The 26,872-nt window shown below is 32.1% G+C and overlaps 1 protein-coding gene across 2 annotated transcripts in view; it reads right to left on the minus strand.

Annotated features, from left to right (window-relative positions):
* The window catches only part of LOC126733590 (protein retinal degeneration B), a 100,257-nt gene that overhangs the window by 22,336 nt on the left and 51,049 nt on the right, over positions 1–26,872 (minus strand). For both annotated transcript variants that reach the window (XM_050436938.1, XM_050436937.1), the window contains exons 11-20: positions 23,309–23,471; positions 23,086–23,249; positions 13,925–14,083; positions 13,686–13,859; positions 11,869–12,039; positions 11,682–11,810; positions 8,003–8,271; positions 3,052–3,306; positions 2,647–2,807; positions 2,177–2,357 (exon numbers count right to left, since the gene is read on the minus strand). In XM_050436938.1, coding sequence (XP_050292895.1) covers positions 2,177–2,357; positions 2,647–2,807; positions 3,052–3,306; positions 8,003–8,271; positions 11,682–11,810; positions 11,869–12,039; positions 13,686–13,859; positions 13,925–14,083; positions 23,086–23,249; positions 23,309–23,471 — 1,826 coding nt within the window. The remainder of the gene's footprint in view (positions 1–2,176; positions 2,358–2,646; positions 2,808–3,051; positions 3,307–8,002; positions 8,272–11,681; positions 11,811–11,868; positions 12,040–13,685; positions 13,860–13,924; positions 14,084–23,085; positions 23,250–23,308; positions 23,472–26,872) is intronic.

Here is a 26,872-nt window from a genome sequence, read left to right on the forward strand (position 1 = left end):
TGCTATAAAAAAATACCTTGTAAAATATTGTATTTTTTGTCTTTTATATCTATAAATGTAATAATAAAATAAACAACGAGTTTTAGTTACTTATATCTATATGATTAAAATAGTTAGTAGATGGCCGGTTTTGAAACTTATCTATATGGATATGGCTGGTTTTGAAATTACCTATTGATTAACTGCTTTTGGCTGACAAAATTCTACAAAGTAATACTTATAAAAATTAAAAAAAACGAAATGAAACAAAAAACAAAACAGTGTATCAATATCTGTTTAGTCATTTTTTAAATCTTAAATGTTCTACTCGAGATTTAAATTTATACAATATTTTCTCTTTCTTCAATTTCTTCACACACCAGGTCATCTTCAGGAGGTTGACCTATGGATTATTCAACAGTAGTGTAAAAGTTTAAATTTTCCAACTCTTGCCAGTTTTCCCCGTAGTGAGCTTGGAGAAGTGCGCTAAAGTCCTTGATCTTTTTGGCATTTGGAGCCATGCCAGTTGTTTTTTACCCTTTTTTACCACCAACTTATCACCTACTAAATCCGAACGGTAAGACTCCTCTCCACGAATAGTTACATTACCTTTTAAGGTCTTCTTCAATAAAAACCTTTTAGAAGGGTTGAATTTGAAGTGCCACTGTCCAGGTGGTTTCATAGTTTCTAATGTGGCACTTTTCCAGTCATTGATTTCAATATCTTTCATTTGCCAAACAGAGCCATGCCCTTTTAGAATATTTATGTATTCTTCGGGTTTTATGATGTTTTATGATATTTATATTTTTTTTCGATTTGCGCAAATACCCTATCTGGTGGTATATACGAATGACCTACAATGGGAAAGATAACTTCAACAGTTTTAACGTTTTGTGGAGCTGATGTTACAAGTCATTTTGACAACATTCCCATCAAAGTTGTATTTTTGTTTTGTCCAATGCAGCCATCACCAAATAATCGGACAGTGTCAAGATCTTGTAAGTCTGAGTGGCATAATTTGTGGAAAACGGCACTTGCAATTTCATTTAAGCTTTTCGGCCTTTCTATTTCATTCCAATAATATATATGAACATTGCTTGCAGTTAATGAAATGAAATAAAATGAAATATATCTTTATTAAGTAGGTACATCTAATATACATAAAAACAAAACTATGCTAAATAAGTAACTTAACTAGGTAACAACAAAAAAAGAAAATAAACAAAAAATAATAATAAGTACAATTTCACCCTCTTGAAAGAAAAACAAACAAATAAATGAATTTCCACCAACCACATTAGTTTATTGCCCTAATTCGCCAATTTCCAAATTAATTTATATTATTCAAAAGTGTTAGCTATCGTTACATAGCTACAGTTCAAAATTTCAAAGAAAACGAATTCGAAGTTCTGGGACTAAAATCTGTCGATGGAAGAAAAACTCTTTTTAAACCACAAGAAGGCGACGAGTTTTCCATAGAGTTGGCAGATATAATTGCTATTTTGCCAGAACCTGCCGCTGAATGCGTCAAAGGTCAAATCATATATCAATTCAAAAAAGCAGTAGATATTAAGGAGAGGTAAATCCTTACTAGACGCATTACTACTTCTATCTATTAATTGAAGATTTGTTTCTTTACTTTTTGAATGTCTTTTATAAGTTTTCGTATTTTTAAACAAGTGTTTTTAATAAAATATTAAAAAACTGCATGTTTCTTTTTTATTTTACCTAAAAAAATTACCAATTAGTGGAATTTTATGACTGATCAATTTCCCACTAAGTGATCAATTTCACCCCAAAACCTAGAATTATCTGTAACTTTTAAATGGATTGATGAACTTAAGCGGGGGTTAAATTGTTCATAATGCATTTTAAGGCATTGCAAGAAGAATACAATTATATGGCACTGATCAAAGTCACCCCCCTTTTGGTATAAAATTGATCACACCTTATTTTGGCATTTTTTTAAACAACTTTAAATTTAGAGCAGATACGATTGCAAAATCCTTTTACGGCATCCATACACAATCATTTATGATTAATTTTAATATCGATACGCAGTTATCAAAAGAGTTACAAGCAAATTTACAAACGAAATGATCAATTTAACCCCGTTTCACGGTATAACATTATTCTAAATCACATATCAACCGTTATTAAAGTAGTATTTTACAATTTTAAATTGAAAAAACCATACCTGAATCAAATTATTCAAATACGCAGCCTTATGACTCAAGGGGTCCGTAGTAAATCCGTCCGCAAAAGAGACAAGTCCGTGCGGAAAATTGTGTTGGGAGAGCCACGAAACCACTTTTCGATGCTGCATATCTGGCCGTCCCGTTATGTAAATTATTAGATAACCCAGTTCTTGCCAATGTCTAAAAATGTAATTTTAAGCCTAAATATTATAAGACCGAGCAACACATCATATATTATTATCGTTAAATAAATATTTATTTAGCGATTTTTTAGTAAATTTATCAACCGTGTATCGTCAAGGAATATTTATTAAACTGTAGAATATACCTATATCATATACTATACTGTTTACACAAGGGAGAAAATTTGGCCATTTAAAAAAATTGACAGTATAGTTAAAGTTCAACCAAAAATAAACGTTTATTTAACCATCGTGTGTTGCTTAGAAATGCCAATATTGTCATGTACCTCACTACATCCACTGCGCCAGCTCTAACTTTCGGATCTCTACCAGTTACTGAGACGCTTGCAGTAAACGAGCCGTCAATACTGAATACGACAGTTTCAGTTTTCGGTGGTACCACCGCCATGTAAAAGTCTACCGAAGTGTGATCACCCCTTACGATCATCTACAAACAAAAAACCGATACAAATAAATAGAACTGAAAGTCAATAAGGTTTTAGATACACAAGTGGTCAATTGCTTAGTTTAAGGATAGAAGGATAATTCGTCCCTGAGAGCAAAATTTGCTCTTGGCCTTCATATTCAATTCCTTTTATCAACTTGTGACTTAGATTAGTTGTGATTTATAAATAAATTAATTTCCGCACACAAGACCTGAGCTTGCCAGACGTGAATACTGCTAAACTCACCTTAATAGGATACAATCCATAGCCAACGCTCTGATCTTCCGGTATAGTAAAAGAAACCCTGCCAGTTTTATCGGTGACTTCAGTAGCTAACAGCATCCACTCGCCAGATGGCGGGTCCTTCATAATGTGAATATCGACTTTTTCACCGGTGAGAGTGATCATGTCGAGTGGACCGTACTTGAAAGTGGCCGAAAGGGTTTGGGCGGCACCTTCTCGCACGATTACGTCGTTCGCTCGGTGGTTTGCTGTGACGTTCTGCAGGGAAATATAGTTTAAGTACTAGTTATAATAACACATAAAAACGAAAAAACAAAATTACAAAAGTCTGAGACCTGATCAGTCATTTATCCAGTTTTTAAAAATTGCTACGGAATCATGAAATAATAATAATAATAATAATAATAATAATAATAATAATAATAATAATGTATTTATTTAGCTTCAGCTATAAAGATAATAAATAATATAATACATATTTAAATCAATAAAAAAATTGAGGAAATAAAAAAAATTAAATAAATTGAAAAAAGTGTCTGCTCTTATTATTTTCTTCATACCAAGTGATCTAAAACTTATACATGTTAATATATGTCGCTTGAACAAAAATTTTGATAACTTGCTAACATTTTTATCTACAGGAAACATGATCTTTGATGTCATTGCAATTTCAGAAACAAATAAAATAAAATCTTTAGAAAACTTTAACATTAATGGTTACAATATAATTTACAATAAAAGTCAAATAAATCAGAGCGATGGGTTTATTCTATAAGTCAAAAACGATTTACTGCAAGAATATAGCATCATTAATGTCGGTAGTAATTTTTAAGAATACTAATTAGCAAATCAAAAGCGACTATAGGTTTAACTGGTATTTATAGACTACCCTCAACAGATAAACAAGACTTTTTGCAGGACTTAAACTCACTCTATTCTGAAAAAATCACGAGTCACAAACTAGAAATTTTTGTCGGAGACATAAACTTCAATATTTTGAATTTGCATGATACGAATGTGGTGAATTATTTAAATATTATGCATCAGAATGGTTTTAACTCCATGATTGATAAACCGACGATGGATAGAAATGGACAAATATCTTCATGCTTGGACCATTTCTTTATCAAGAACACTGAGTGGACCAACATGAGCTCCAAAGTTATATATAGTGGTTTATCAGATCATTACCCAATTTTACTTAGTATAAAATTACAAAGAGAATCTATATGTAGTAAAAATACAAGTGTGAAAAAAATCGACTATGATTAAGTAGCAAAGGCTTTGGAGAATGAAACGTGGGAACAAATATTTAATTCCAATAATTCTGATAAATGTGCTACTAATTTCGTAATATCAATTAAAATAATTTTCGAAAACGCCAGCAGCAACTCATGTATTAAATGTAAAGATCGTAAATTAAAACCCTGGATTACTCTCAGTATAATTAAATATATTAAAACGAGAGACAAATTAAAAAAGAAAAGTGCTATACTTAAGACTAATGAAATTAATAAAACCTTTAAAGACTACCGTAATAACCTGTCAAGATTAATTAATATTACAAAAAATAATTATTTCTCTAACAAACTCACGGAAAATAAACATAACATAAAACAGGTCTGGAAAGCTGTCAAAGAAGCAACAAACGAGAGAACAAGATCGATCTGCGAATATGCAGCTATAATTGACAACAGCTGCGGTGGTGAAATTTTAGGGGACGATAACATTGCAGATGCTTTTAATTCCTATTTCAGCACAATTGGAAAAATTAGGGCGGGTAAAATTAAAAATCCAAGACAGGCCAGCTTAAACCCAAAAAATAATCCAAGTGGAAACTCTATGTAACTTAAACCTATAAAGGAAAATGAATTAATTCAATTAATAAGCACTCTTAAGACTAATGCGGCATCCGGGGCTGACGAAATACCTGCACTATTCTTGAAAAAGTATCATAAACACCTTATTAAACCAATTTTACATCTTGTAGACCCATAGCTTTAACCAGTAATCTTTCAAAAATCATAGAGAAATGCATGAAACTTAGACTAAACGAGTTTTTAGAAAAAAATGATTTTTGTCACAATTTCAATTTGGATTTAACGAAAATAAAAGTACAGAAGATGCGGTGAATTGTATTTCAGAACAGATAGGAAAGTGTTTCGACTATGACGAGAGGTGCATGGCAATATTTCTGGACCTCAACAAAGCGTTCGACACTGTGACACATGATATTCTGCTAAAAAAACTGGAAAATATTGGGATTCGAGGGATCCCGTACAGCCTGTTTGAAAGTTACATTAACCAAAGAACACAAAACACCAAAATAAATGGATGTGTCGGTTTGCCTAGGTTGGTAGAATATGGTGTCACAGGGAACTGTCCTTGGACCGGTATTGTTCTCTATTTATGTTAATGAGTTGTTGCAGTTGTTACCTAATGTCGGCATGGTGTGTTTTGCAGATGATACCGCAATAATGATTAAGGAAAAGTCTTGGAAGGATGTAAGGACTGTAGAAGACTCCGCTTCGATGAAAAAATCAAAACTTGGCTTGGTTTAAATTCAAGAACATCTAGCACATTAAAAGAGATCACATTACACGAAAACGACTGTGGCATAACTGAATGTTCTTGCACCCAGCAAATAAAAAGGAAGACAAAGGTTAAATATTTAGGTGTTATTTTGGATGTAAATCTAAAGTGGCACTACGGAGTATATCGACATTTTAAAGAGTTTTTGAACAATTTCAATGGAGCAATTTAAAAATTATTTTGTGTCACTGTCAGATATTTGTCTACCTGCTTTGAAGTGTAAAGGTAATGAAGGTTACGAGGTGCAGAAAAAGCAAACTTTTTCATCAGAAAAACGTATTTTAAATAGGTTTCTCGCAAAATTTTTTTGCAAAATAATGGGATTTTTTAAAGTCTGTTAACTTAAACTTTACTTGTTCCAGGTTTCAATACTATCGATTAAATAGAACAGGTTCTAACATGGGGTTGAAAATATTACACGTAAAACCCTATGACCCGAGATAAAAAAAATTCACTGTATATAATATTGTGGATATTCTGAACCTTAGGGCCCATTTGGTCTATAATAATCTCAATATCAGTGATCAATGAATCGGCTAGTAAATTTATCTCGGAGCTATTCTTGTTTCAATCTATAGCAAGAAGTTTTTCTTGTAGTTTCTTTTCTTTCTTGATGCAAGTTGTAACGATCTTTGATGTTTAATGTTTCTGATAGTTTGCTTATTTTCCTGATTAAGAGATATGGACAAAATTGAGTGGTCACTAATGTTAGGTGTTAGATGTACCCTGTGCGCCGGGTGTCTGCCATTGGCGACTACAAAATACGAAATCCCAGGCAATTCTTATAAGCCAAAGTAAACAAGCAAGAGAGTACCTGCAAAATAATAGATATGTCAATTATCTTAAATAACGATGGGTTCCTTTTAAATCGGAAGTAAAAAACCTGGGCATATTATTGACGAAACAACAAAATTTGAAACAGACATCAACAATAAATTAAAAGCAGCTTACTATCGCCTAAAAAATGTATATCACCTAAAAAGCTGTCTACCCTCAAAAATTAAATACTTCCTCTGTGATACTCTAATTTTATCATTATTTGATTATGGAGATGGATGAGATGTGGTATACTCCGACTCTATAACAAGTTTATATAAAAAAAAAATCAGAAAATACAAAACACATGCATGAGATTCTCTTTTAACATCCCCAATAGAGATCATATAACTCCACATCTAAATATAAATAAAATGTTAACAATGGAGAATAGAAGTAAGCTTCATATGTACTGCTTTATCTATAGAATAATCAAGACTGGGAAACCGGAGTATCTGTATGACTGTTTAATGCCACTACTACACAATGCTCATGAAACTAGAAACATTAATTTATATAGAGTTCCTCTTCACCGGAAGACAAACTTTCAAAATGATTTACATACAGGGCGTGTAAGATTTGGAATGACCTTCCAAATATAATAAAATATTATAATACAATAAATATTTTTAAATGCTCCTGCAGACTCAACTATAGGCTTGCAACTAACTAAAATGTTATACATTTTTAATTTACTCTGGTCTTTGGTTTTTCTTCTCTTTGTCTTTTTAACAATAAAGGTGCACGAATTCGCTTTCTGACCTAAACTACATACAAGTAAACATTATCAAAAATTGTCTGGACCGTCCATCATCCGTCTCCCGCCATTCGTCGTTTCTTCCGTCTTCCTCTAGCTTCAGGCCTATATTTAATTATTATGGAAAAATTATATTATAAATAAAAATATATTAAAATATTAATTACTTATATTGATTCTTAGCACACACTCGTGCAAATCTGTTATTATTCTTTCTGTAACAATTTATTTAGTTTGATGATTTTTTTTTTGTGTTTTTTTTTATTAGTTTCCTTGTTAATTAACTTTAAGTTGACCGGTTTGTCCCACTCTTGGCTTCTTTAGTCAGTAGCTAAAGAGTATCGGTTGTTGAAAATCGCAGGACAGACCTTTTTGCCGGGAGAAGATGTATCTAATTTAAAATATTAAATATATTATCTTTATTTTGTTTCTGGGGATGTATTGACTTTTTATGACAAATAAATTGCTTTTGATTTGATTTGAAAATCGATTAATGTCTGGCTTGTAGGAGTTATTCTGGCAGGTGTTTTTACAATTTGTGTAAATTATATTTACACAGAAATCAACTCTCTCATAAATATAGAAATCGCTCTAAACTAGCCAAAATTGGCTTGTGCGTTACTTCGGTCGGTGCTGACAAAATGTATGATTTTTTTTTTGTTCACTGCGTTTTCTGCGGACGTCAGTGTAAAAAATCGAATATTAAGTTGAACTAAGTCAATAAAGAACAAAATAGGCTTGCAACATATTTATGTTACTATTATTATTTACAAGTAAGATTTCTGTTACCTTAAGTTTCACCGAAGTCCTTTTCTTGTTCCACTTCTCTCTGGGTTGTCCCGGGCGAAAGGTGCTTTCCCGACCCTCCTCGCTACCTGCGGTACCGGTGCCGCCATCTATACCGCCCACCTGTCGTAAAATAAACGCGATGACGTCACAGCTCTCCCAATAACTCGCGTGGAAGAGGTGCGGCAATGCGTTGGTGGGAAAGTTCGAGAGCCCCTCGGGACAATAGAGGGCGTAATCGAGTCGTTTAGCGCCCCACCATTTTTGTTGCACTGCGTTTATAACATAAAATTACATCATCCACTATCCTCAACGGGACAAATAAAATGGTGTATAGGAAAAGTAAAATAATACTTGATCTGAAGCATATCTACAGGGTACAAAAATCTCAGGCATTATTCTCAATGAGACCAGCACACAAAATTGACGAAAACAAAGAAAACACAAAGTCACGGTCTCACAACATATAATTACAGGCTACACGTGTTTCGATCTAGCTACATCATCATCAGGCATAAAATTTAAGTATTAGTCAAAACAAAACTAAAAAACACTAAGAAACCTTTAAAAGCCACAAACAAACTTCGTACTACATAAATAAACAATAATTTTTAGGTTATAATCTACTAGGATCGCGGCTATATTTCAAGCACTGTCAATCTGAATTGGATTTTTTTTTTATTATAAAAATGACCAAGAAAAAATGCTGGAAATTATTTTTAAGTTTAATTTTAAACCACTAGGGGCGTAATTAAAATGTCAATAATTCAATTTTAATTTTCTCCGGAAACATCTCAGCTCAGGTGCCTTTTTTTCAAATATAATTAGAAACCTTTGAATATTTTTCATCATTTAGGTCAAAAGCTCACGAAAATGTAGTTGTTTAAATGCAAATAGCTTTTAAAAAACTTATTCGATTTTGTTCAATTTGAGCTTGTTTACAAGTGAAATATACGTACTTTAATATATTGATTCCACTAATATGCGAAGGGTTTTAGTATAATTGGTAGGAGGCGTTATTTAAATTAAAAACTACTTGAAAACTACTAAATGGTACAATATAATTTTTATAGCAGAATCGAAAAGTAGATTAAATTTACTAGAAAAAACTGATGATCGCCAACATTCGTAACAGGTAGGGCATGAGAAGAAGAAGAAGAATCTTTTTTACTTTTCGAGTTACACAAATAAGAATTTTTGACGCTTAAGAAGTTTGTAAATTGGATCTCTTTTCTTTATTTAACACCTCCAACCGTACAAACATTTAAATTGCCCCCTAGTTGTAAACGGCTATTTTAATTTCCGCTTGAGGAATGCAATCTAGAGCAGTCTGAATATGTTCTATCATATCATCCCTTGTGTAACCTGTGACGTTTTGTACACAATATCCGTAATACGTTCCATAAATAAAAGTCTAACACAGTTAGATCGGAAGATCTAGGTGCCCATTGGCAACAAACTATCCCTTCCAATTCAGCAATCTGTGTAACTATTACTTAAAAAATGAAAGAGGAACTGATGATGTTCCTTGCGCATTTCTCTAAGCCAATAACAATGGTCGAATTCTTTGTGAAAATCATTTTCTGATAAGAGCTTGGTGCAAGGATACATGATATAAGTGAAATTTAAATTCTTTCGAAATTCGGAAATTTTTCTCGTGCTTAAATACGGTATCACTTCAACGTATGCAAGAAGAAGGTTTAAAACGTTATCTTCATGGATTGTTACCTGATCCCAAAAATATAACAACAAAAGTAAATTAAACGATTTTTTGAAAATAAATAGAAATAAACCATTTAAAATTAAAAAAATATTTGGATGAACTATATTTTGTACAAAAAATTTAAAATAAATTTTACTAAATAACCTCATTTTCAAAGCATTGCTATGCAAAAACTCTTTTAACATGTCAATTTTTCACAAGGATCTTCTACAGTCTTGCCATACTTGACGAAAGTCCATAAAGCTTATGAAAAACTCTGAATTTCTTTAAAGCAATTCATTTCCTATTGTTCAATATATTCGTCCAATTAATATACAAATATTGAGATTATTACCAGATTTTATAATTAAAATAATAAATTAAAAAACAAATAACATAATAAGTAAATCTCATTTGATATGTAAAATTTAAGAGTGTAAGGGTTGGTAACCCAGTTTAACCCAACTGACCCAACCTAATCTAATCTAACGAACCCCTATCCTATGCATGATAATTGTCAATAATTGCAATTAATGTAAGAAGAAAAACACGAGTTACTATAAAGGACTTTAATAAAAAAATTGATATTGAAATTAACTTAACTTTAAACAAAATAAACCCTCTGACCATTACACACTTATGTCATAAAATAATATCTAACAAATGAAACCCAAGAAAATACCTTTACAATCCGGCAACGCTGTAGTTATTAGTTTGATTGTCCTGAATAGGTTTTATGTCAAATGTCAATATTCTGACAGTTAATTGTAAACGTCAACGTTCCTAAATTGAACAAGGCAACAATTTTTAAAAAGTGTTGAGTTTCTAATCCTTTAGGATTTAGGAATAAAGTCAAACTATTTCCGCAATCATACCATAGTATGTTTTTTAATATTTATCCCACAAGTAAATAGGAGCATAGAAAAATCGTCCTTTATATACACTATAAAAATTCGTTTTTGTTTTTCGGTAAAAAATTACCCATTCAATTTAAAAAAAATCTTAACAGAATAGATTTAACGGAAGCTTCCTAAACAGATTATCGAAAATCTAAAAATTGTTGTATCGTAAATTGTTCCATCACCCAAATTAAAATAATGAATTTAAATTAGAACACTGTCAGAACTATTTAAAAATGTCAACTGTCAAAATAAATTATTTAAAATTTCATTTGTTTATTTGCATGGAAATGTGACGACGATTTTTCATGACGATTATCTAGATTAACTTCAAATAATTGTAATTAGAATAGGATTATGATTTTTGTTTAAATTATATTATAATACTTTCTTAAAATGTTTGGAAATTTGTTATTTTTACATAATTTGGATTATTAGTTTGACGCCTAGATAAACGGCAAAGGGAGGTGCCACATAAACAAATAATAACTGAAAGAGTAAAAAAAAAATACCTGACTGTGGTTTTCTAGTTTATGTAGCAAATTCAACCTACTTTTCGATTCTGCTTTTCTGATTATTAAAATTATCTAGTATCATTTAAATGTTTGTGCCACAATCAAAGTAAAAGATTTTAATTCAAATGACGCCTCCTATCAATTTTAATAAAATTTCGCGTACTACTGGATACAATATCTAAAAACACTTTTAAATATGCTCAAATTGACCGAACTCTTATAAGTTTTTTAAAAGTTATAGCTCCTTAAGCAATTACACTTTCATTACCTTGAGACGCCAATGAGTCTGTGACCAAAATGACGGAAAAGATTGCAAGGTTGCTAGTTATGTTTAAAAAAAGGTACCTTAAACTGACATTTTCTAAAGAAAATTGGAATTGAATTATGAACCTTTTAATTACGCTCCCTAGTAGCCAAATTTGCAACTTAACTTAAATAATTTTTAGCATTTTTTCCTGGCTACTTGTATATTATCAATAAAAATTTCAATGTTGTCAGATTGACAGTGAGACACCCTGGCCCTATGAGTTTTGTGTTTACTTTTCCAACAAAAATTGTTAACTTACGACTGCTGATGGTGTGAAGCGGTATGGACTCGATGAGACCGGAAACGGTACTTTGGATGGACACATCCGATAAACGTCTCGCGGGCATCTGGTCGTTAAAAATTTGCGGGCTGCTTTGTAGAATTTCCACTATAAAGTCAATCTAATAAAATCGAGCTATTTTCGAGAGAGTTATGTATGCACTTACGGAGGTGATAAGGTTGTCCGTTGCCCAAAGGATACTTCATATATCTCGGGACATTAACGGGTGGTAAAATAGAAAATCTGGCGGAAATAAGGGGTTCTAACCTAGAGGCTACCGGGTCTGTTGGATGGAACAAATTGTGGACTTGGAGACACGATGGACGGGATATAGTTCCTAAAATATAGCAGTCATCTTTAAAAAATATACAGGGTGTTTGGTGCATCGTGTGCCAAATTGAATTCAGTGATTGGGGAGGTCTTTGGCTACCTCTTCAGCACTCATAAAAAAATCTTGCTCAAACAGATTTTTTTATACTGGGTTTTAATGGTTTTGAGTGAACATTTATTTAAAAAACATTCAAAATTTAAAAGTTGTTAACTTTTACTAAATTTTATTTTTGACCTTTTATTTGCAATGTTTGACGCTTCTTTTGAAACTAAAATTACCCGCCAGCGACATCTAGTTTTTTTTTACAGCGCTGCAAACATTTTTTTTCAGTAAAAAATAAGCTTAAACGTCAACTTTCGGTTTAAATAAAAAAAAAACTAAAAGTGATAATGATCTCCCAATTTTTTTAAAAACATCTCTAGTCTGTTTCCATTCTAATGATGTGCAATATGTCATAAAAAGTAATTGGTAACATGACTAATTTTCAAATTTACTAAACATAGTCGCAATTTCTAATATTCAACAGGTGAATAAAAACAAGTTTTTGTCTTAATCAGCGATTCAAAGCAGGGAAAATAACATTAAAAAACAAAAATAGCCTTTTAAACATTTATTTCATCATTTACAAATCCTGCTCAAATTGTTCACCTCTGTTTCGAATGCAGGCCCGACATCTTTGTCGTATTTCTACAGTTGTAGTCCGAAGTCGTATTTCGTTTTTGATTGTATTAAAGGCTGCTTCTATGCGTTGTATCAGTACCTCCCTCATTGGAACTTCTGTGGCGTATACCAGCTCTTTGGCACGTCCCCAGACATAAAAATCTAATGTAGTTAAGTCTGGGGAACGTGGCGACCATGCAATAGGCCCATCGCGCCCAATCCACGAATTGGAGAACACATTGTCAAGGTATTCCCTTACAGAGGGCTGAAGAGGTAGCCAAATGCCTCCCCAATCACTGAATTCAGTTTGGCACACGATGCACCAAACACCCTGTATATTCAAATTGTTTATTCGTATGTAGTACAGGGTGATTGACGACTGATGGTACGTAAGTCGTACATGTAAAAGTTGCTCTAATTTTGTCCGATATTGTAACAAGACCTTAAAAACAAAAGATTTGATCGTCAAGAAGTTGACTAGTTCAAAATAGGACCAGTCAGCAACAAAAGAGAAGCTCCTTCAGTACTTCGCATACTAATCCCTTAAGATCAATTTAGAATGTATGAAGTAGAGCACACTTGCAACATCAGGGTCAATATTAAACAGCTACACAGCAATGATTTAGGTGTAATTGTTGACTGTAATTTTTGCTTTTACCGATCACATTATTAACACAGTTTTTGAGGCACACAAAATAATGGGTTTCGTTATTAGAACTACCAAAAACTTTAATGTTGAGTGTTGTTTAAAACTGTTTGATAGACATAATTTGGTCTCCACAATACGACGTCTGGTTTAAAACTAGTATAAACCAGACGTCATATATTTTAATCTATATATGTATATGTAGGAAGTTTGACTCAATTTAATAAACGGAACTTACTGCGATTAGTCGTTTTATTTAATTATTTCCGAAACTCATATTAATTTATAGTATATCTCAAGATATCATAATTATTAATTAAAATTATTATTAATTAAGACTCCTTACCAGACTTTTCATCTTGTGCAGAAATCTTCCTGTAAGCGAGTACCAAAGCCAGAGGACTGCCGAACAAAAAGAAATCCGAAACGTCAAACTCCAGTTTAGAGTGAGATTCGCAAGACGACGAGGACCTACGAGTATAATGGCTCGTTCGCAAGTAAGCTTCATTTAGTAAGTCATCTAAAAAATATACAACAATTATTCTAAACTATACACAAGAAATTTAGATATTTTATTAATCTGACCTTTATGATCGTTATTTAAGAAATGATTTTCGCCACAATGTTTCGAGGTGTGATCGGTATTTCTGCATAAGGCGTCGTAAGCCAAAATCGACCCTAATGAGTCGGCCACAATGCAAACTTGTCCGGTGAAACCTTGACCCTCGTCCGACTTAATAAAATCTAAATATACAACAAATCTAAATATTTAAAAAATCTACATATACAATACACACAGGGTGTTTCAATTTCGACCATCAACATGGGAATCTACAAGAGATACGGAAGATAGTTAAATTGGGGCGCAAACTTGAGAATTTTTGTCGTAAAAATTGAAAATTCCGAATATATTCGAAATTTTGAAAATTCGATGGGCGCCATATTGAATTTTTACATTTTGAAAATCTCTGTAAAATTACCTTTTTAAGAATGAATGTATGAGAAGTAATATTTATTTTGTGTAAAAAACCGAATTTTTGGAAAAAAATTAAATTTGCCGCAGTATATAAGCTATAAAATAAGACAATATTTAAACGATATATGAGGCTATGAGTGCAAAAACGGACTAACCCCAATATTATTAAGTGCTAAAAAGATAGGCTTAAAAAAATACGAAAATGTAAGTGCGCAAATCCCTTTTAAAAGGACATTTTTGTAGTTCGAATTAATTGAATGTTCTTGAGAGTGTTACTTAAATTTGCGGAATTTGTTTTAAATTTTTGGATATGGCTAATATTCGATTTTTCTATGTGGGTTAGTCCACTCTGCATTTAAAATAGATCGGGTTTTTTTAATGGGTTACTATAACTCAAGCTATAATAAGTTTTACGTCAAAAATTAGTAGGTAGTTATTTAATAGGTAAAGTTTTATAAATATCCTGGTATATAGGAGGGATGAATTCCATTAACTCAAGGAGATCTTTCTTTTTACCTTCATTTATGGCATTACTATTTGGGTATAAAAGGGGCAGATCCTTAATTTCCTTGGAAACAGATTTCCTTTTATTAAGATCTACTGTGTTAAAATAAACCTCTTCATTATTTGAGTACTTATACTGAATAGTATTGGGAAAATCTTTTCTAAACCTTAACCGTTGGATTTTGAGCCTTTTCTGTTTGTTATGTTACTTTCAAGTTCCTGAGTAGAAAAAATCTTGACTTATCCATTTCTGTTATGGTAAAGGGATTTTTTTTCTAGCATGTCTTATGACTGTATGCCAGTCTTGAGGTATAAAGATTTGTGAATGGAATTCCTTTTCTTTTTCTAAGATTCCGAAATCTTGGTCGCATGGTAAATAGGAATGACATCAATAATGGAGATGCAGTAATATAGTTACATGTCAATGACATTTTTACATTACGATTCTGACCACAACATTGGTCAGAATACATAATAAGTCCCTTCGATGTAACAAAGTTTTTTATGTAATATAAAATACAAGATACCACCTCTTGTGGCCTTCTGGAAGCAATACTTTCATCCCATACTAACATGAACGAATTATTGGTTCCCATTTCATGTATATTAAAGCAGTAAGTCCATAACTTGAAATGCCTGTGGTAAGTACAGGTGTAGGAAGGATCTAACGAAGACTGATCAAAACATAATATGACTGCTGCGTTTCCACTTTTTGCCAGTTCAGTATCTTTTCTTAGGGTGTCTCTAGCACATTGAGCCTTCCTTCTCAACTTCAACTTAGTGCTGCCTCTATCTCGTAACGAAAAGGAATAAGTCGTTTAGTCCACTGTGCAGTAAATAGATTTTAACTTGACGGATAATATTCTACAATAAAGCCGATTTTGAATTTTTGTGGGTTAGTCCGATATTGCACTCATAGCGTCATATAATCATAAATATCACATGTTTTAAATAGTTTTATGTTTTGTTTAAATAGCAATTATTATTAAGAAAAGTAAAATATGATTAAAATTTACTATAAAGGTAATATGGACCCATGAAAGTATATTTACAAACTGTGGCATTCTTACCAGATATAATAAATGCATTTGGAGCAAAAATCCCCGACAATTTCGGAAAAGGGAGCTTTCAAGCAAAATTGATGACTTATGAAAATTGAGTTAGCGGCGAATTTTAACTGATTTTGTTAAATCACACTTTATTAATTATCCGGTGGCATATTCATTTTCTGCCAACATAATAGACCCTTCGGCTGAAGTCGCAAATGTTCGAGCCTACCGTTTGCAAAATATGATTAAATTGGACTAACGTTGGCAGATTATATTACATGCCGCCCGAAGTATGCGATAGTTTGTTTACATATTATTCACTTCACAAGGCTGGTAAATATTATTTAAAAATTGACCATTATGTCTATCCAGAGGCCTTCAGAGTACAATTATTTTGATGTCAGCCAAAGTGAATTCAGAATTAACACTAATACTGAAGAAGAAGTAGATGTAAGTTGTTTTTTATTATTAACATAACCTCACTGGTGAGGAACATATGTAATATGTTCGGTTGATAATGTAATAATGGTTGTTGGAGCAGAAAATAAAAAGTTAATTTTGCAACTGTAAAACATATGTTATTTTTATCATTTAATTATATTATATATTTTTTTATTTTATATTTTAATATATGTATTTTCATTTAAAACAAAACTCTTTCAATGATCTATAATAATTCTATCTCAATTTAATTATTTTCATAATCACTTAATAACTTGATATATTTCAAATAACGTATATTGCTAAAGATCTCTAATATTCATTGAGTCAAGAGGACACCCAAAAATATTAATTGGCTAGGTAGTCAGAAAGCAACGTTTGAGAGAAATGTGTGTATGTTGGTGTGTTGGAAAAAGAGTTGTGTTTACTGGTTAAATAAGGCTGCTAAATTTAATAGTGGTGAATATGTGAGAAATAGTTGATCTTGAGTAGATATGTGGCCATTATGAGAAGTTTGTACAGATCTGTTTTTATTTTGCGCATCTTGAAGATGCCCGCACAAGTAGGTGTGAAAGCCTCTGTTCAATTAGGAACGAATGCGCAATTCCTCGAGTGCTGTCTGGTAAGACTGGGGGCCTTACCTGGGGCTCGATTGACACGAATAAACAGAAGGTTATAGTAGAAATATATCCTTTGTCTAATTCGTTTCGGTGAGTATATTTTATTATTGCCAAAAGTTGATAGAACAGTAAATATTGTTTTTTTTTATTATTTTTATGTGATGTTTGAGTTTATGTCTAACAATATGAGAAGGATGACTGTTGAGTGAATTTGCATTGTAGACATCCATTGGCTAAGAACAACTCTGACAGGTAATAAACCACATTTTAAAGCGTATTTTACACAACAAAGAGGCACAAAAGTTAAATGACTTTAATGCAGAAGAAAGGCGCCTAATTTATGATAATTTTGTTGTTATCTATTAGATACTCAAATTAAGATTACAGCTAGAATTGCCAACCACCCTTTATTTTAAAGGATAGTCATTTATTTGGAAATTTAGTCCTTTGACCTTTAAAAGGGTATTAAAGGGCTATATATAATTATCAATGTACTGTTAGTTTTTAATTTAAGCACATGGCGCTTCTAAGGTTAGATTGCCGGTTAATACTTGTGCAACAATATTGTGTTACACATAGTGGTTGTCAAGTATATATTTTAAGACAAAAATATAAAAGAGGAATCAAATCGTTAATTTTTTATGATATACAGCGCGTTCTTCGAAAAATGGTTTTTCGTAAATATCCTTTACTTATATAATTTTGTTGTAAGATCATTTGTAGTAATAAGAGAATAAATTTAGATCTAATTTAATTAAATTTATTAAGTCCAGTGGCGTCTTAGAAAATGTATTTTGTATATTTCTTGGATTAAGTAACTAAAAATTGATTTTTTTGGGTTTTAATTTTCTTTGATGTCTTGCTTTGTTTTCGAGAAAAAAATCCACTTAAATGCATATCCTCAAACCATAGATCGGCTTATAGAAGAGATGCAAATGTTTAGATGGATAGCCTACTGTATATCGCAGAGCGCCAGCGCTACAAAGTTCCACAGAGATTTCGGAAGCTCAACTTAGATGGCATTAGAGAGAGATACGATATACTTTCCGAAATTAGAAAACTGTGTGAAATTAGGCGCCTTTTCTCTAGTACTGCGGTTAGTGCCTACAACGCACGCTTGCATATAAATAGAATGTTCATTTGTCGGCCTTTAGTGAATTTTTTATGCCAATTTTTCAAATTTTGCAATAAGTTTTTACTTTTTGTTTTCTCTTTTTTTTTAATTTTCCAAATTGGCTTATTTTTAAATAAAGATTATCTCAAAAAAATGGTTTCTCTAGAAAATGAAAAAAAAACAGTACTTTTATCTCAAGGGTTAGGTATATCATGCTTAAAACACAATTAAGTTCATAACTTTATGCGATTATCTACTCAGAAATTGATATAAGTATTAGGTATTACAACTTACATAATTTCTTACAGAAATGGGTAACCGAATTAGGAGAAATAACAAAAGTTACTTGGCGAGCTACGACGACTGTTAGAACATCTTTGAAAAAATCTAAAAAAAACATATTTAGACGCTATTACCATTGTCATTTCAAAGTTAAACAATCGCGTACAATAAAGAAGTCTCGTAATATTGACTGTCCTGCCAAAATGAAAAGTGTATTAGAAAAGCCTATGGATAATGCAAGTACATGGTCCTGCGTTGTAAATTTTTATGAAGAACATAATCACACCATAGAAAGTGGAGCAGCCTTGTTGAAAAGACCTATAGGCAACGAAACAAAAAAATATATTTTTGAACCTTTTGAGAAAGGACATACTGCTGCAACTGCCTATCACACATACACTAGTATCAAGATGAAAGAAATAGGCGACAACTACGAAAAATGATATTAGACCGGCATTTTTTCCCGACCAAAACTGATTTTTCCAATTTATGGGCTGAGCATTTCAAAAAAAACTATGGAGAACGATTTGGAGAAGGCATGCTCCTAACTTTAGAAAATAACTTAATGAAAAATAAAAGTACTCTTTCTAAAATTATTCGTATTGGTGATCATTATGCGGTATGTTTATGCACACCAATAATGCAACGAGCTGGTCAGTACCTTACACAGGCCTCAGAATTTTATTTGTTGATGCATCAGGAAACTGCGACGTGCAAAATCACAAGATTTACTTTTTTGCAACGCACTCCAGCAGGAGGCATTCCAGTTGGATGTTATCATCTCTAGTAGTCAGAAACAAGAGTTATTTGATGAAGGAGTTGAAAATTTGAAGGCAATCATGCCTCGAAAAATTTCTCCAAAAATAATATTAACCGATAATGACCTCAGTGAAAGAAGTATTTAAAAAAAAACATTGGCCACAGGCAGAGCTTCTGCTTTGTTCTTTTCACGTGTTAAAGGCAGTATGGAGATGGCTGACGGCATCGAAAAATCTGATCAAAAAAGATGATAGGCAAAGGCTGTACAACAACTTTAAGGACATATTGACGTTGAACGTCAGAGCAGCAGGTGAAGTTAAACATAGAACGTTTCTTCAATGAATGCAAGTATCCACAATTGGCAATATACATTCAGAATATGATAGATACGAAAATTCACGCGTGGTGCTTCTATTATAGACAAACACTAATGACTCGAGGCTCAGACACTAATAATTACGTAGAGGTTATATTCAGGTTGTTCAAGGACATTCCATTAGAAAGAACAAAAGCCTTTAGTCTAACACAGCTAACAGATTTTGTCATTACGAACTTTGAAACGTATTACAAACAGAGAATACTTGATATAATTCTAAATAGAGAACGTCAAAGTAGATTAAGGCATTTATGCCCTGACGAGAAAAACGTTTCCTCGCTCCTTTCCCATAAAATAAAATGTTTAAATGCAACAGAGTATATTGTTCAGAGTTCTTTAGATTCCGATGTTCACTATTTTGTAGATATGTTATCGTGCATCTATACTTGTTTACAAGGAACAACTGGACAACTGTGCAAACACCAGTCTGCAGTTATAAAATTTTTTCATGTTGATGTGGTGAATACGTTGACCACTACAAATTATGTATGAAATTGCAACCAATATGAAACCTTCTGCGCAAACATTTGCCCCACTGATTTTGGGAAAATTGAAGAAAATAGATGAAGTTGATATTAATTCTATCTGTACCCCTCAAACTACCGACATACAAATTATGGATGGTATACAACAAGATGAAAAAGAAAACCTGTTTCAGGAATCTGAAACAATTATTAGTGTTAACAATATATCCGAAGAGGATGTGAAAGACGTCAAGAGAGATTGGAAATCATTTAGTGAAAAAGTAATGGACCATTTAAATAATGACCCAGTTAATTTTTATCCAGCAATTAAAACGTTTCTGCATAATTCCCAGGTTTACGATAGAAGTTCTGGTTCTTTAATGTCAGGGCTTTACACAGCTTTCAAATATCAGGGTGTAAATACGAAAAATAGGCAATTCGTATCCAGAAAAGGGAAGAAAATTGCTATGCAGCCAACTTCTGTTGCAAGAAGAAAAACATCAATGAGTGGACGCAGACATTTAACAGCTGGAAGAAAAGCAGGATCAGTGTTGGTTAAGCGCAAACTCAAGGCCCCTCACTCACTACAGGCATGTGTTGACAATAATATTGCTTTAGGTGTTAATAAATTCAAAAAATAATGTATTATTTTTTAAATAAATTTTATTTAAAAATTCAATATTTGTTTTTTTTATATTTTGTTTTGGTTTTTATCTGCTAAAAAGATATCGTTATTGATATGTTTTTAACGTTACAAGTAGGTATAGGTCTTTGAGTATTTTTTTTCTTTTATTTTGTTCTTTACGGAAAACAAATCTTTCTCCCATGTGCAAAATCAAATAAATCTAATAGTTTTGAGCAAAACCGAATAAATCCATTTTTGATTTTGTTATATTTCAAAAAAATATACTTAAAAAGAATGTATTATTAATAATCTCTCCAATAGTATGTTCTACCAAAAAAAAAAAAAAGAAAAAGATAGTACTTTTAGCGTTATTAAAATTTCGGGGTTTTGCTCAAAACCATGTTTGGCGGATTTATTCGGTTTTGCTCAAAAGATTAATCTTTTAATTTTAATGTTTTAAAATAAGTTTTTCTTTTCAGTTTTTGAAGTCAGAATTTTTACATTTTTAAAATAAATATTAACATTTTCTGGATTTTTCGAGCATTCTTATATTATTCCAGGCATTTGGAACAAAATCTTGTTTTATTCCTGGACTTTAGGGTCATTTTCCACGTGTTTCAAATAAACTTTCAAAGTTTTTGTTCCCAGTTTTTAAATTCAGAAATTTAACAAAACATTTTCTGATTTTTTTATATTTTTCGAACATCCTTACAATATTCCAGGCATTTGGAATAAAATGATGTTTTATAACCCTAAGATCTAGGAATAAAATGATGTTTTATTCCTAGATCTTAGGGTTATTTGCCACGACTTCCAAGTATTTTAAATAATTTATCTTTTAATTCTATTGTTTTAAAATAATTTTGTTTTCAATTTCTAACTCCAGACTTTTTGGAAGTTTGAACATTTTCCAGATTTTTCGAGTATTTTTATGATATTCCAGGCATTTGGATAAAATCTTGTTTTACTTCGGGACTTTGGGTCAGTTATCACGTCTTCCAAGTATTTCAAATAATTTTTTTATTAATTTTAATCTTTTAGAATAAGTTTTTGTTTTCAATTGTTAATTTCAAAATTTTGCAAATATTTAAAATAATTTTTCAGATTTTTTTGGCATTTTTATAATATTCGAGGCATTTGGAATAAAACATCATTTTATTCCTAAATCTTAGGGTAATTTGCCACGACTTCCAAAGTACTTTAAATAATATTTCTCTTTTAATTTTAATGTCCCTGAAAATAATTTTGTTTTCAATTTCTAACTCCATGCTTTTTGGAAGTTTTAATATTTTTCAGATTTATTGAGTATAATTATGATATTCCAATCATCTGGAATATCGAGAATTAATCCTTTTTGTCAAAATTTTAATTAGATTTATAACTGTATCTTATAATTTTATGTATGGGCAAATAAAGCATTTGAATTTGGATAAAATCTTATTTTATTCCAGGTCTTTGGGTCAATTATCACGTCTTCCAAGTATTTCAAATAATTTTTGTTTTAATTTTAATGTTTTAGGATAAGTTTTTGTTTTTAATTGTTAATTTCAACATTTTCAAAATTTTCCAGATTTTTTTTGGTATTTTTATAATATTCGAGGCATTTGGAATAAAGGCTTGTTTTATTCCAGGACTTCGGAATCATTCATTACGTCTTCCAGGCATTTCAAATAACTTTTCTTTTAATTTTAATATTTTAAAATAGGTTTTGGGTTTCAACTTTTAATTTCAGAATTTTTTAAATAACTTTTAGCAGTTTCCAGATTTTTTCAGTATATTTATATAATTCCAGGCATTTGTAATAAACTTTTGTTTTATTCCAAGATTTTGCGTTAATTTTTCCATGTCTTGGAGGTATTTGCAATATATAATATTTCAATACAATGTTTTTATTTAATTTAATGCTATTGCGTTTTTAGAATTTTTTAAATTGGCATGTTTTTGGTTTTTATTCCAGGCTTTTGGAATAAGTTTTTCTATTTTCTAGACGCTTGAAGTGATTTTTTATGACTTCCAAACATTTAACGTATTTCTGTACGTTTTCCAGAAAATTTGGATTAAATTTACACTTCTGTCTAACGTAATATTTATTGACAGTTTAAATATTGTCAGTTAATGCACGGCTACTGCGACAAATTTAGTATTTTTTGAAAAATTCAGGTTTTTAAAAATATTACTTCTGATACACCAGTAAAAAGGAAATTTTGCAAAGATTTTAAGAATGCAAAAACCAAACATAGCGCCTATAAGTAAAAACAAAGTTGATGATGGTTGACAAAAGATGAAACGTCGTATTAAACATTACAGAAATAAGTTCAGAAAAAAATTAAATTGATTTTTCAAAATTTCGTATTTTTTCGATTATCTTTGGAATCATTCGGAACTTTCAATTTTTATAAACGGCGTATTACTAAGCTTAATAATTCTCAACTTTGCCCCAATTTAACCATCTTCGTATCTCCTGTAGATTCCGAAATCCCCATGTCGAATGGGGAATTTTAAACACCCTGTATACATAACATAACTAATTTTCTACCTTGATAAACAGCATTGGCGGCTGTGATTGTCCGCGATACGTGATCCTGATATTCGGCGTTTCCCGTCGATAAAATAGGAATCGCTCCGATCGGGATTGAATCGTGAGTGATCTGAGGAACATCGACGCAAGAAGGCGAAACGTCGAAACTGTATGGACTTAAGCTATAATAGATTTTAGCAACTTAATGTGATTTTAAGAGCGTATTGTAACGTATACCTACCTAGATAGGATTCCCAAGCTTTCTGTACAAATAGAGGGACAAGAAACCAGTTTTATGGAAATATGTCCCACTAAAGAAGGGTAATGTTGTCGCATAACCGACTCGAAAGCTCCTTTAAATGTTGTCACGTCAGATTTTTTAGCTGCCATATCTACATTTGCATCTGGAAATGGGTATTATTGCTTTAATAATATCGGACAAAAATAGTTCGTTCTAAGCTAAAGGGTGCCCCAATAAGAGCGCACGTTTTAATTGGTAAATAAAAGTCACAATTTATTTTAAACTGAGTGTTATTATTTATTTTAATGTAAAGCTAATACACTGCAATTAAACGTGAAAAATAATATCTGGCAAATGGCCACCTCGACTTTCGTGACAGACTCTTATTCGTTTTAAGAAATTTTCAATTACATTTTCACATAATTGCGGCCCAATTTCGCTAATAATACGTCTAATTTCGTTTTTCAACTGTGGAATTGTTGTTGGGTTATTAGCCAACCATTCGAGAAGAGGTCAACTTAAAAAATATTTACTCACCAGTTTAAATATCACCTAAAATAATTACAGTTATTTAATAAAAATTGCACTGATAGTTATAATGGCTATAAACAACCCTTTTGTATCAATAATGCCACTAATTATGATCAATACCGTAGAATGGGGCTATTTGAGAATTTTTTTGAGGTTTTTGAGCGATATCTATAAGACAAAAGTAAGCTTGATCAATTTTGTAATGGCGTTGGAAAGACATATGATAGAGGTATCTTTTTCTCATATTTGACTAACGGCTTCCTCTTCTGGGAGCCGTAAAAAAATTTTTTTAGGGCCTTCTCAAATTGCCCCATAGGGTGGGGCTTTTTGAGAATATGGCTTAAAATTGCATAAATCATAATTTATCCACTGAAGGGGATATTTGGAAAACAAAAAAACATTTAAAAAAAAAATAAAAAACATGTTAACTTATAAAAAAAATATACAAAACAAAAAATATTTCTTGCAACATTGCAAATTACAATTAAAATATGTAAACAAAAAAACATAAAGTAGATAACTTTAAAAAATGATCAAATAAAAAAAAACAACTTAAAAATAACTCTGGTTTGAAGGTAACAAAGGTTTCTTGAAGGTTACAAACAGTGGTAACTATATGTTTATTTTAGGTTTAGTTCTGAAAGATTATCCGAAAAGGTAAAAAATTGCCTGGTCCCTGAACCTTCAATCTTAGGAGGGCTAAGTATCATGATAATCATTTCGGTTGTTACCTCGTCTTCATCTAACTTAGGAGGAGATAAAAATCTTTCCATTTTGGAGGATTTTTTTAAAAACGATGTTTTGAAAACCCGTTCCCCGTTTAGCAGGGTAACGGATTTTATTTGTCCTATATAACATTGGCTTGAAATTGTTGCCGTGTATCGAACAACTACCCAATCATTGACCTTAAGATTACTAAAGTTTATAAGAGGATGGTCATCATCGTCACTTATTTCTTGCTGATTTTCATCATCATGTTCTTCTGGTTGGATTTCTTTATCAGGTTTTTTCAAATTAAAACAGGGAAGGTCTTCATCGTCAATATTTTGTAGCTGGTCTTCGTCATCATCTGATGATTCGCATGAACTTATTTCAGAAACATTTCTACTAGTAGACGGGTACAAATCAGATGTAGAAACACTTTTTCCTGCTTCTACAGTAAGCTTCTTGCGACGCGGTGCTTTACGCTGCTCACAACTACCCATACGCATTTCTTTTAGGACATCCAAAACTGAGCTTGAAATGCTTGAATCTAAAATATTAGAATCTGTACCTGTGGTGGACGATGCAGGTAATCTTTCCTTTGGTTGCGCAGGATTTAAAGGGTGTAATCCAGTTTTGGCAAATCCGGAGATTAAATTTTGCCTTCCTTTGCCATTCTCTTCAATCTTGTTATGGAGCTGTGCAAGCAATCTAGGGAATACATCTTTTGAGAGTGTAGTCATTTTCCGCCCTTGGCCTTTCTTCCACGTTGTCAGAATTTCGCGCCAATATTTCTTAAGTGGAGAATAAAATGCGACGTCTAATGGCTGCATGACATGGGTCGCATTGCTTGGCAAACAAATAAATGCAATATCCATTTTCTCGCACGTTTTAAGGACGTCTTCGGAAAAGTGAGAAGATAAGTTGTCCCCAATGAGAGCCTAAAATGAAAATTAAATATGGGTAAAATGACTTAAACCTCTCTGTTATACCTACTCACCTTTTTTCCAGGTTTATTTTAAAAAAATGGAACTACCACAGTAAAAAACCAATTTCGAAAACAAGCGGAATCGAACCACCCGCTTTTAGACCTATTATATCTGGCACCTTTAGGGCCTCCCTCAGTCCATGAGTCCCAAAGATGCTCACCTTTATACACTACATAAACTGGTAATATCTGGCCATCAGCAGTACCAGCATACATTCAGCTTATGGCTGTTTTTGTCGAATTTATCACTCTTTCTGGGTACCTTGATCCTCTTTTATAAATATATTTCTTAGTGCCTGGGTTGTCGCTAAGGTTTGTTTCATCATAATTTATCATTAAACTAGGATTTACCGCTAATAAAGTATCTCGGGCATTATCAAAAAAATTATCGATAACTTCTGGTGAAAGTGAAGCTCTTTTAGTTGAAATATTGGATGATAGACGGTTTGATATGAGCTTTTCGTGTCGTTTAAGAAAAGCTAATGCCCAATCTCTACCAGGAAAGTTATCCTTCAAACGAACCTCCTGTACACCTTTTTTATCCAGGTAATTCTTCGCAAAAAGTCTTAGATCCAATATGTCAAAGGGAAATCCCCAAGCTGCCACAATATTTAGGTATTTCACAAACTGTTCCTCTTCTTCCTTGGAAAATATTGAAGGTCTTCCCGGTTTTTCAAATATATTGGTCCCCCTAGCACGTCTGCTTATGGTGGCGATGGGCACTTTAAAATGCTCGGAGGCCTTAGCCAAAGTTAACCGCCCTTTTTTTACTTCTTCTATTGCTCTGGCTAAGGCTTTCTCTGAGTAATGCCTATATGGCACGTAATTTTTGCCATTTCTGACATGGCTAAATGTTTTTTTATAAGTGCGCACCATTATCTCATACCATTCTAAAAAAGCCAATTTCATTTGAAAGCAATTTCTCACAATTTTCAAATAGCCCCCGTGCCTTCTCAAATAGCCCCCAGTCACTTCTCAAATTACCCCACTCCAGAAAATACTGAATAAAAAAAAAACAAAAGAGTCCTAAAATGTTTATGTTACCAATACACCTTCCTAAAACCCCATACTTTTATTTGGATTAAGTGCCAATATCATACAATTAATCGGTTTAGATTTACAGAGTAAAGTTAACCACTTACCGTTCTTTTACCAAAAAACACGTGTTTTTCCTAATATTTTTACGCGCCAAAATAAAACAGCTACCTTTCGTCGATCTGCGCTCGAGTACGCGGTTGCATGTGTACTAATGGCCTTGCGCGGCGTTTGCGTATTGTTATTAACTCTGTGGGCGTTGTTGCCGCTTTTAACATTTTTCGGATGAATTCTCAAATTACCCCTGA

Source organism: Anthonomus grandis, chromosome 2 (assembly GCF_022605725.1).
Source record: "Anthonomus grandis grandis chromosome 2, icAntGran1.3, whole genome shotgun sequence".
Taxonomy (NCBI): Eukaryota; Metazoa; Arthropoda; class Insecta; order Coleoptera; family Curculionidae; genus Anthonomus; species Anthonomus grandis.